The following is a 13,084-nucleotide window of genomic DNA, read 5'->3' as shown; positions in this document are numbered from 1 at the left end:
CATGATAGGTACTATGATAATACACGGTTTATTGTTGATGTATAACGCGTTATAACTAATGAATATTGTGATATGATTAATTTGGAATTTATTATTGATACCTATTATAGATAAATTTTTTTTTAATACTATAGATAAGTATACCTATAATAGGTATGTCTAATACCCAGACTGACAAAATGTCTCCGCTCAGAATCGTTTTTCTTATACAGTGATATTATATCATTGAATTCAAAATGTAATACTATCCATTATACGCAGTGACCCACTTGTAACCTACTGTACAGCAGAGCGACATCCACTTACCCACCTTTTTTTTCATTGAAATTTCGCCTCTGTACATTATTTATTTAATTAATTAATTAATTATTATATTGTATTTAAATGAATTCCAACAACTATATGTTATGATATACCTAATATAGGATGGAAATAATGAAAACTCAGAAAATTTAATAACGAAAAGAATATTGTAAATCCATTTTTTCATTTCCATGTTAATAACAGTATATATTATTATTTTTAATTAATAATTGTATTAATAAGAATTTAAACAGATATAAATATTTATACTGGTACACTTGACCATAAAACATAGTATTTAAACAAAAATTATATTAAGATGGTAGTTCATTAGAAATAAGTAGATTTTTTTTTGGTTCCCGGAATTTAGCTCCAGAAATAAATGTCCTTATGGGTGTCTCAATGTCCACAGCATCGCCTAATTTGAATTTTTTCATTTTTTTTTATAGCATCTGAAAATCATGAAATTTTTAAATATATTAATTAATATATCATATAATTATATTGTTTTTTTTCATTATATATTTATTAACTACAAAGCAAGTTGTATTTATTATATAATTAACATGTTATCACCAAGAAAAAAATTAACAAAAGTAATAGGTATACATTGCAATACTATAATACTGGTATAGAAAAATTTTTTTATTATTACTCAATTATTTTGCCTGATAGTGGCACAGTGGATTTATACTGAGTAAGTCATAAGGTACCTAACATATTTTGATAGGGGAACATAAAACATTAAGTTATATTTAAAATGTTAAATGTATTAGGTATACGTTGACTTTTTATTGGGTTTTAAACTTTTAAACGAATTTAATAAAGTAAAATTATCCATATTACATTTTTGGTCAACCCCATCTGGTTTTAAGAACCCCACCACTGCTATAATATATTTTGGTTATTTCTTTCACTTTAAGAATTTTTTTTATACATGTTAATAAAAACAGTCATCCTAGTACCGTACTATTATTTATTATTGGTATAAAATGAAATCAGTTTAATATGTAATAGTAATTATAGCTAATAATTGTATTATAAGTTTTTATTATATATTTATAAAAGTTTAATCAAGCTTAAGGAATAATTAGAAATATTATATTTAACTAAACAAATTCTCACCAAAAATTACTGTACATGTAGCCAAGGTATAGAATACTTTCTTTTTTTCAAACCCTTGTAGCTAAACTTTTCAAGCAATGCATCTGTAAACATTTTTCTCAATATCATACGCACAGTGAGAAACGTTTGAGCTCTGCAATCTGTACACAATTAATAATTTATATATATATATATATATATTACTATTCTAATTATAATAGTCGGTGATTAATTATATTTTAGTTACTAAATACACATATCGCTTACTTTATCAATTACAACTTACCAGATAATACTAGAAGACTTTCTGCCATAGGACTTAAATTTGATTCTCGGTTGGTATTATAATTGTCATCAACTAAAAATATGTTTTTATACTTTTATAATAAAAATTGGAGAAAAATGAAATTTCTTAAATTTAGCAATAATATAAATTAACCAACCAATACTTTCACTTGAAGATGGATTCCATAAGACACTATTTTCTTTTTGTTGACATTTATCTTTTTTTTTAGTTTTTAATGTAGGTTTCATATTATTGTATTTTTGCTTGGTTGGTGTTGTTGATAAGTCGGATGTATATACTGACTACCGTTTAGTTAAAGTTTAAAGTTTAAAGTTTAAATTTATTTATTCCTATGTAGGAAAACGAATTGAAATGCGAAATACTCACGAGGAAGACACACGAAGACAACGAAGAAACGAAACGCTATGAACAGCAAACCGTACCGATGCAACAATCAATATTAAAGCTCGAAGAGGCCGCCGATGGGATGCAACGTAGCGTGGATGAGTTAAAGCCGTTCGAAGTAAATAAAATAAGTAAAATTAATTATATTTCACGATTTTATAACTTTGAGTTTTTCGTTATTGGTTTTTGGGTGTACAAAAATCGAGTTTAAAATTTAAATGTTTAAATACCCTTTGTCCTTGAGCGAGCCATCATAATATGAATATCATCTGCAGAGCTCTATAGAACTTTATTTTAGGTACCTGTAGGTACTTATTTTTTTTTTTGGTTTCCAAGGAATTTCTCGAAAAAGTAGTGGAGGAGTCGAAAGAGTTTAAAAACATAGATGACGTTATAAAGAGATACGAAAACTTGACCAACATACGGAAGGAATTGGCGCAAAAACACGAAAAGAAGACTGCGGATTTGAAACGGTTGACGACGGACGTGTTCAGACGTTCAAAGGTATAACTTACTAATAGTAATAAATAATAAGTAATAACTATACAAATATAGTTAGACCTACCTGTACTATATTTATATTATATTACTATAAAATGTATACATGTGTAATTTATTGCCATCACAATATACTCACATATCAAAACGGGTGGGTATGCATATTAGGTATATCGATACAATTGGTAATAAATATAAATATTGTCGTTTCCTACAATATTATGTAGGAAACCAGTGAAGAAGCTGAGCACGTGTCTGTTGAAATGGCTGATGTCGTCGAATCGTTGGGAAAACTGAAAGACGAGATGATCAAGACCGACCTGGCTTATCGCAAGATCGAAAATGTGGCCAAAGAAAAGAAAATTGAGGGTGACTTGGTAAATATGAATATTTAAAAGTGTTCTAAAATATGATACCTACATTATATCTCTACGAATTTTATTGCTATCGTCCTGAGTGCTGAGTGCTGAGTGCCTATAATATTATAGGCATATGTTACAGGTAGCCGCATCTGTGTGGAATATATATAAGCAAATGTGTCGACGCGTAAAAAAATCTGTGCCTAACAAAATACCGGATATAGAAACTCAATTGGCGTTCATTGCCGAGGAATACCAACAGTTGGCTAAAGTATTAAACATGGCCGAGAAAATCAAAGAAAAAACCAACAAAAGGGAGATTCTGAGAAACTGAAAATAAATTGTGCTTGGCATGCTGATGGTACTGTATACATATTATACTGCAAATTATAGTATTTAAACATATAAGACATTAGTTTCTGACATTAAGGGGTAGGTATACAACAGCTACTTTACAAAATGCTTCATTTTATTTATATTACGAGCATACTAACACAATTTAAATGATTTTTAACTTTTTAAGTGCAGACCATAATTATAATACCTACTACCATTACTACAAGTCTACAAACAAATTTTTATAATATATTTTTACATAAAAATAGCCCATAAAATATATAGACATTTTTTTTCACATTGCCAATAGTTAATAGATAATTAGGTACCTACCTACCTAATATAAACGTTTATAAAAAGTACCAAGAAATTTATAAATACATAATTATACAATTAAATTTAGTTAAATCATACAATAAATATAGAAACACTTAATTAAAATACTAAGTAAAATAAAGAGGACAAAATATGGATAATAACTGATAACTGTGTAGGTACAGTTGTTTAACTAGTAAAACAACACCTTAAATAATATAACATATATTATGTAATATGATGTTATATGAATAAAATAAATGTAAATCATAAATCTAGCAGTTATATTATCATTATTCATTGTTAATTAAAAAAAAAAAATCTTTATTATTATAATATAGTCCTTCGGTTTCACATTATTTTTCAATTACTGCAGAGTCATTATACCTCGGTACCTATAGCTGTATAGGCGCTATAGGGAATATTGTTGGAACACTGCAATTTTCGTAAATTCGTATATAACTATTATTATGTAACACTGTAGATGTAACTTGTGGTTCAGCCAAAACTTATTGTTAGGTTATGTTCACAAGTGTATTGAAAAAGTTGTAGGTATAATAATTATAATAATTATTGCATAAATAACGTATACCTATCTACCACTATTTTTATTAGGATGCAATAGAGTGGTCGGTTGTGAATACAATATAACATCGGTTTAGAAACCAGAATAATGGTTTAAAAATTAAAACAGTGATTACATTTTTTTCATTAGGCACTTATTATTTAATCCATTTTAGTGGTAGAGTTTTCCATTTTGGTCCTACCTATATAACTATATAGGTATTTTTTTTTCTCACGGCGTACATATTGTAATATGATTTATTTGAAAATAAAAATTACCAAGTTCGGTAATTATATAAATATAACTTTTAATTTAGGTAGTAGGTATAGATTGTCACATTTTCTATAATGCGGGGTTTCTTGAAAATTTTTTTCATAAATATGTTTTTGGGCTGGATAAACGTTTTTTGTTTCTGACCGATTTTTTATGAGGTTTTCGTTGTCATGGTTACTTATTAACAAAAATATATTTAAGATTCATAGGTTTTCAATGTAGAAGAAAAATATCAATAGCTTGTTATGGTTTACATTTTAGATTCTGAGTGGAGCGATGAATGTATTTATATTACAATGATGTGTGTGTTATTTCTTTTGAATTTTTATTTGTAGCTATCATAACCTTTTGGGAAATTGTTTTCAACAATATCTTTTCTGGTAGGAAAGTGATTCTAGTTGATGCTTAAGGGGGTCAAACGGGTCATTTTACATAGATGATAATTTCAAAATACTTATAGAAAACACTCGTTTTAGCTACTTATAGACATTTTCAAATTTCAACTTTTTAGTATTTATTCTATAAATATCAATAAAATATTATTCATTGGGTAAAAAAATGTTAAAGCATTGAATTCAAATTTAACACATACATTACAGTGACTCTCTAGAGTGTAGACCCTATTGTTCAGCAGAGCGTTAGTGCGGTACCCTTCACTTGTTTTATATTGTATTATATATTATGTAAATTATCCAATTTTAATCATATTTTATATTAAAAAACGACATTTGTTAAATTATGCTCTCCTTATGAAAGAAAAATATTATAGTACTATAGGGGGATATGTTGAGACTCGAAACATATTAAAATAATAAATTATACCTTAACAATTTACAATAAAGCCAATATATAGAATAGGACATATAATATCATATTATTAGACACAGGAAGAAGAAGAATTACTCTTAATTACCTTTATTATCATTTAACACTTAAATTATTACCTACCAAAAATGTATTTTATATTATATTATTTTAGGTATAATTAAATTTGCATACAATGTAAGTAATGTATCATAAACAACATTTTCAATTTATATTTTTGGTTACAGATGATACAATATATTACAATAGGTAGGTACTTAATATTATAAGAAAAAAGTCACACAGTAATATATTTGAGTAAAATGTATTTTCAAATCCTAACTAGGTATGTTATATAGAGATTTAATATTAACTATAATATTATGTATTATCATTTGCATAATCATATCTATATACTAGGTATTGTAAATTATACTGATTAAAAAAATGTATAATTACAAAAAGAAATGTTAAGCGTAATATTTAAAATGCGTTTTAATAATTGAAAATTTGAAAATAATCATATAATATAATTCAAACAGGTCACTAATTAATTCGCAATTTAAATAATAATTAATAATAAAATGTAACTGTCTATACATAATATTATTGTTATATTAATTAATAAATTATAACTATTTAATAATTTAAACACCTACACCCTACACTCTACAGTATTTATTAATGCTTATCTCCAATGTGATAATTCGAACATTTGCTTATAATAACTTATAAGTTATAATTTATGTCTTATAAAAATATATGTTACATCGGCTCCATATTTTTCAAGCTTTTGACAACGTCTGACACCTTTGTTTCAATCAGATCAACGTAAAATGTCATGTTATACACGTTCGCCCGAATGTCGTCTCCTGAAATATATTTGGTGCACATGTAAAATAATAACTTATAAAAGTTGACATTACTTTTGTTTTAAAAACATCGTCAACCAACAGATTTATTCATAACGCAAGTAAGAATCTAATTCACATTTCTGAAAAAAATTTTCATTTAAATGTTATATACTTATATATAAGTTATTATTTATTTATACCTATCAACACATAATGTCAATTAACTATTTACTATGATAAATTGCTACGAGTCGTATATATATATTTTGATGAATACATAATATGAACAGTATGTACTACATTTATGGCCTAATTTGTAAGTTATCTCATGTTTATTAATAAACATGTTTGGAAACAGCTACTATAAGGTGTAAAATTTAAAAAAAATACTTGTATTCAAGTACTTTGTGAGTATTCGTAAAATACATTTTTATGTAAGTACCTATTTAAAAGTATTTTTAATACTTTTTTATGCGAATACTAGTATTAGTATTTTAATACTTTTTTAAAAGTATTTTTTACAAGACTGCCTATGATGGATGAGACAACTGACTTTGCTGATGTGTTATTTATATTATACTTTCAAAAATAAAAATAATCAAATTAAGATTTTTAGTTGAAAAATATAACACACAATTAATATAAACTCATTAACCACCAATCATAAATCATAATGTATCATAGTATAATATATATGTATATATGTTTACGTGAGTATTTAATAAAGTATTATCGTTTCTTTTCAAATAATTTTAGATACGTATGAATCTTCTAATACAAAATATACATTAATACATTATTATCTAATTTACATTATAGATATACTTATTACAACACCGATTGTAATATTTAATTGTTACACATTTATCACGTGGGAATTATATTTTGTATACCTTATATTAACTATAGTCTATACCACAATATGTTAGGTTAGTGTTAGGTTATGAAAGTGTTTTCAATAAGTATAATAGGTACCCTTTAAACTGAATACAGAATATTCGTGGAATGTTAATAATAGTTATAAGTAGGTTGTAGGTACTTTAATACATATGTATAATGTGTATGCGTACTTTACACATATATCGTCAACTTTAAGCACTAATTTATTTAAATGATATAGTATGCTGTGTGCCTGTGTGTGTATGTTGTACCTATACCTTGTGGCTGGTAGTCAAAATATTAGTGGTCTAATAGCTGCCGAAAAAAAATATACTTATTGATCAACTCTTACATACTCTTATATGCAAAACCATAAAAAAAAGTATTTACATTTAAAATTCGATGGTAGGTATAGGACATAGGTAATCTATAGAATATTGTGAATGGTCTTTTTCAAAAATAAAATATATAGTTTCGTTATTTTTTAACGTTACCCATGCTGTAGTATCCAATACCCATGATATATTTGAATATCTAAAAATGCAATAATATAATAATAAACTGATTATGGAAACAATAAACATTCAATATAAGCCGATCGTAAAAACAACAACTCGTATGCAAAATAATTTAATGGGTGCGCGTTTCACTAGGTCATTCAAATACGACTATGATATAGCTAGGAGTCTATAGGCTATGGTATAGGTAATATAATATACATATTATGTACACTGTAGTACTGTACATACTATTCATTCAGTTTAAACTAATATTATTAAAACTCATTACTCTTATCCTCTTTCTTTATCATGTTTTCGTGTATTGTAAACACTTGGGTTATTAAATTAGGTATTACCTACTCATTAGTAGTCATTACTCAATACTCATTAGGTAGGCACCTACCTACTATAGTCTATATTATAGTATTATACTATACAACGAGTATCTACAACAGCGTGGACGAGTTGTTATTTAAAATAATATAGGTATTCAGAAGAAAATAAAACTATTCGCATCATATCTGAAGTTTTGTTAAAACTATACTATATTAAGTATTATAATTAATCGAAAATCAGCACCGCTATTTCTCTCATAATATTATGATAGCCGATAGATTTATGTGATATAGTTATTATAAGTAGTTCTAGGTTTACACTTTTCACATTCAACAGTAATAATCATAATTCATAATATTAATATATTTGTGCAGTGTGCACAATAAATATTATACTTTTATGATATAATACTATATGCAAAAAAAAAGCTTTTGTGAGCAATATTCCGTCAGCTCAAAGTTCAACTAATTATCTATTCGAATAATAATATTTTTCGTAGCTTATAGCAATAACCTAGGTTTTATAACCTATGTGGTTTCTTTGAACTTGTACGAATAATGTTTACTCCGTGGCCCATGCGTACCTATCAATTAGATCATAATTCATAATATACAACAGCATTTTACATCAATTGAACCTACATGTCACACGATCTAACGTACTTACATAACCTTTATAATACATACATTATATTGCGTTGGGTATGGGCACGGTCTTGTATTGTACCAGTTTATATGACCGTGATATTAAACTAATACCTGTATGCCGTATGGTGAATTGGTAATCACTAATCACTAATTATTGACAATCGTGAACGGCGGAATGGACGAATGGTATACCCGCAAACCACGTATATTATATACCAGGTATAATATAATAATATTTAGTAGCCAATTAGAACGGATATACTATAATCAGTTAATAAATATTATAGGTATTCATAAAGGTATAATATAATATATATTATATCATAAATGCATAATTAACGGCGAGATCGACCTTCATAATTTGTATATTGTGTCTTTAAACCAGTCGGCAATCACAACTTACAGTGGCTGGTGAACTGAATTACTGTATTAAATTACCGATCGACAATAATAAGTTACACGTTATAGTGTCAGTTTGTATCATAACCACCGAATAACCGCGTAACTGTTTGAGTGCGCATATAACCTTATACTCTATATGCTCGTGAAACTGAACTAGGAATATACGTAGTAATGTTTTCTACAACTAGTGAGTATTTTTTTTCTTACCTATATAAGTCCTTTGGCAGACGTGTTACGTGCGTAAATTGTTTATTATTAGGAGGCATAATGTATTTTTATTCGATTCAAACATAAAAGTCTGAATTATTATAAATATTCAGTGTCCGTCGATTGTATATCTATTATCTAACAATTAATATACTTTTATATTTAAATCGTCATATATTTGAGAGTAATTGTATATAAAAGTTGGTAAAAAGTTAAAAATACCTACAAAAAAGTGGCCCGATTTTAGGCTAATAATAAAATATTTATAAGTTATCGGCCCAAATTGATTCAAGCAGCCCAAATGTTTATTAGCCCCAGGCGGAGATCACTCACCCGCCATCCTATAGCCAGTTCCAGTGGACCCTGTATACTCATAGATATAGGTGAAACTAGAAATGTTCACTAGGCCTGGTTGGAATATATCAAAATATATCAAAATCCTTCAACAAAAAAACGTGTGGCTGTAAAACGAGCCTATTACGAGTCTTACCAAGTATCTTGTACATCGGAGAAAGGTCACAGTGGACAGACAGAAATAGTTTCTCGACGGATTGCAAAAGCTCGGTCAACTCGGTGTGTACGGTTTTTATTCGATCATCTTCTTGGTCCGCGTCGTCGACGAGCTGCTGTAAGTGTGTCCTTAGTCCGTTCATGTTTTCCTCTTGTTTTGACGCTCTTGACTCGTTAATAGCCCGCTGCTCTTGCACTCGTTCCTTTAGCACCACAACTTCTTTCTGTAAGTCGTCCACCTGAAATAAACAGTGCATGTGCCACTTTTAGAATATAAATCTATATAATATGTACAGGTGCATAATAATATGTACTTATAAGTACGAGTATCCATGATAAATATTTTTTTTAACGTCATTATAATTAGACTCTAACTTCCTATAATTTGAAGTGACTGACAATTTAGATACAAATGTATATGACTATATAATATATATAATATATAATTGAACGTGTCCTGACCGACCAACTGATTAACCTGAGCATAAACTATATGATAGCTAACTGCTATTATAGATGCTTAATATTTTCATGAAACCTTCGTACACCATCTAGGGGTGCACTAAGGAAATATTTTCCGAAATTCACATTTTATAGAGGTGCAATGGTTTTGAGATTCACGATAGAAATCGAAATTTTTATTTGTTTATTAATGGTTGCCATTGGTTACTCGGGCAGATGAGGTAAATCTTCAAATATTTAATTCATCGGATTTATCATCTTGAATCACGATGTAGAAAAAATTATAAAGAAACAAACGTGCCTCGAATAAACATAAAAAAATTATATCTTAAAAGAATTATGAGAGTTTATATTTTATAAAATGGATTTTCTATAATTTTGTTACCTATAGAAACTCAATTACTCAAAAACTATAATACTCGACCGATTTCTTCGAACATTTCAGAGATTTTCCTTAGAGTTAAGATATTAGGAAAGCTTAGAGAATAGTTTGAACCACGTTCGGAAATATATACCAATAAGAGCAATCAGGGGCGGATTTACCCATAGGCCACCAAGGCACTGGCCTAGGACGCAATATTTTTTGGGGCGCAATTTTTTAGTTAATTTTTACTTTTTAGTTTTTCATAATTTCATAATTCTATTTACCTAAATTTATATTTTATATTATTTTTTTTTCGTATACAACTTGCACGAAACTGGATAATGGCTCACGTAGTCACGTCGCAGTAACGTTTTAATTTATAAGCTATAATAACCTTGCCGTTTGAGTTAAATTTTGCGACCAGCGCGCGCAGCGTTGCGCCGCCACCGCGGCACCGCTAGAGATTCAACATCGACACTCGACAAGGCAATTGCCTGTGTTAATGCATAGGAGGTGGTATACGGGTATGCGGCGTACACACGTACAATATTGTGAATGGCGCATGCGCAAAACGCTAGCCAAGGCAGTCAAATATACTGCCTCGGGCCGCCGGGTACATTATTTACTACATTGTATAAAGATTAAAGCCACTCCACTAGCTAGGTGGGGGACAGCTCGCACAGTGCTTAGTGGAATGACCTGCCTCACCCCGCATCCGGCACCACAATATTAGAATACTGGAATTAATTCAGGAAATCAGGTTTCTTGATAAAGTACCTAATTAATAATAATAAATATTGCAACGACGCGCAACGCTGGCACTGTCGCCCGTCTCCTGTAAAGTGCATACTGCATACTGCTCAGAAATTTGCTAATCGATTACGATTATAGAGTGCTCACATAAATCAAGGCGAAAAAGATTTAATTATTGTACAAGTGTACAAAAGTACCTATGCAAAATTGTATTATATTTATTTGTTTAGTTGGTATAAAAATACCTAAATACAATCTTTATAGTTTTGTTTTAATTCATGGAACATTACTCCCCCCCCCCCCCCCCGTGGGAGCACGCCAATGTACGGGGCTCTAGTGTTGTAATGCCTAGGGGCGGAAAAATGGTAAGTCCGCCTCTGAGAGCAATAATATCTGAAATTTGAAGCGAGGTAGGTACCTACGCCGAGATACAGTAAGTGATATTATAACACCGTATTTTATATTATAATTGTTTTAAATTTTCTTTGGGTGAAGTCGGGTTGTACAGCGAGTATCAGTGGCGTACCCAGGGGGGGGCTTAGAGGGCTTCAGCCCCCCCCCCCCATTGGCCGTGTTATGGAATACATTTTATATTATAAAATACAAAGTACCAACCATTATATTCCTAAAAACAGTGTTGAATACAACGTTGAACGTACTATTATCTTAAGTAACAACGACCTATTATAAGCAATAATCGTATAACATATTTTTTATAATAAATCAGTCCCTACTTCCTACTAATTAAATATATCACTAATATATTATGTATGTGTTATAAAAAGTATATAATAATGAAATATTACAATTAACTGCTATAAGACTTAATTGAAAATTGTTTGTTAAGATGATGTTAAATTTTGATTTACTTTGTTTAGCCCCCCCCCCCCATTCGAAAATCCTGGGTACGCCACTGGCGAGTATGATATAATATATGTACATCAATCGATGCATATTTCACACTTTATTTATATATTCATATTATATTAATATATTATTATGATAAGCGTACATTTATCAGTTTTTTATGGTTTTTTGTTCGTACTTAGTTTTTATAATATGATTATCACGTCTATAACGATAGATCATTTTCCAAAACACATTATTTATACCTACATATTATAAAAAATAATAATCTCACGACCAAACACTCGAAAGAGGGCGTATTTATAATAATTTATGTATAAGTATGTACCTCGCTGTTTAGCTCGTTGATGTACGTGAACAGCGCGAAGTTCTCCTCTTCCTGCCGGACGAACAGATCCACAATCCTGTCAATGTTGCTCTCGCCCACGTACATTTGTAGCCACCCCATCAAGTCTATCCATTTTTCTGCTTGTTCCTTTCGGCTTCCCAATTCATTTTGTTTCTTCTCTTCTTCTTTACGTTCAAAATCCATGAGCACGCGATGTTGTCCTATTTCACAAAAAAAAATATTCAACCGTAGATATTATTACTATTTTAGATTCTGAGTGGAACGATGAATATATTGATTTTACAATGATGTGTGTTTTTTTAATTTTTTAATTTTTTAATTTATTTTTAATTTTTAATTTTTTTTTGTGTCTGTGTACACGATAAGTAGTCGAAATAATGCTACGATTTTCAACTTCAGTATCTTGTTCGATCAGAAAGTGAATATCGTTGGTGCATGGGGGAGGTCAACATTTAAATTTCCCAGTGGTTTTCAAAAGCGCCGGGAAAAACAAAAGAAAAATTAAGGAAAAACGGGAATTTTTACGCAAAATCGATTTTTCACAAAATTGAATTTGGTTTTTGGTGTAACTTTAAAAAAAATTACCGTAGATACATGAAATCTTGACTGAATGTTTATCTTAGCATCTTCTATACACCATAATATTTTCAAATATTTTGATGTATTTTGAGCTCTTTACGGACATTTTTATTTTCCATTTTTTTTT

General features: G+C 29.1%; 3 protein-coding genes across 3 annotated transcripts in view; 2 read left to right on the top strand and 1 right to left on the bottom strand.

The window, feature by feature from the left end:
• Positions 1–3,477, top strand: part of LOC100572150 (coiled-coil domain-containing protein 42 homolog) — a 7,429-nt gene extending 3,952 nt beyond the window's left edge. The window contains exons 4-7 of the mRNA XM_003242901.4: positions 2,052–2,216; positions 2,435–2,602; positions 2,824–2,973; positions 3,098–3,477. Of these exons, the coding sequence (XP_003242949.1) occupies positions 2,052–2,216; positions 2,435–2,602; positions 2,824–2,973; positions 3,098–3,289 (675 nt within the window). The 3' untranslated portion in view covers positions 3,290–3,477. The remainder of the gene's footprint in view (positions 1–2,051; positions 2,217–2,434; positions 2,603–2,823; positions 2,974–3,097) is intronic.
• Positions 548–13,084, bottom strand: part of LOC107883094 (coiled-coil domain-containing protein 63-like) — a 17,571-nt gene continuing 5,034 nt past the window's right edge. The window contains exons 2-6 of the mRNA XM_029487631.1: positions 12,358–12,578; positions 9,564–9,822; positions 1,694–1,765; positions 1,429–1,568; positions 548–755 (exon numbers count right to left, since the gene is read on the bottom strand). Of these exons, the coding sequence (XP_029343491.1) occupies positions 1,435–1,568; positions 1,694–1,765; positions 9,564–9,822; positions 12,358–12,578 (686 nt within the window). The 3' untranslated portion in view covers positions 548–755; positions 1,429–1,434. The remainder of the gene's footprint in view (positions 756–1,428; positions 1,569–1,693; positions 1,766–9,563; positions 9,823–12,357; positions 12,579–13,084) is intronic.
• LOC100161594 (short-chain specific acyl-CoA dehydrogenase, mitochondrial) overlaps positions 8,811–13,084 on the top strand; it is a 15,446-nt gene continuing 11,172 nt past the window's right edge. Inside the window, exon 1 of the mRNA XM_001952445.5 lies at positions 8,811–9,053. Within this exon, the coding sequence (XP_001952480.2) occupies positions 9,038–9,053 (16 nt within the window). The 5' untranslated portion in view covers positions 8,811–9,037. The remainder of the gene's footprint in view (positions 9,054–13,084) is intronic.

The sequence above is a fragment of the Acyrthosiphon pisum genome, chromosome A1 (genome assembly GCF_005508785.2).
Source record: "Acyrthosiphon pisum isolate AL4f chromosome A1, pea_aphid_22Mar2018_4r6ur, whole genome shotgun sequence".
Lineage (NCBI taxonomy): Eukaryota > Metazoa > Arthropoda > Insecta > Hemiptera > Aphididae > Acyrthosiphon > Acyrthosiphon pisum.
This window is presented reverse-complemented; position numbering and strand designations above follow the sequence as displayed.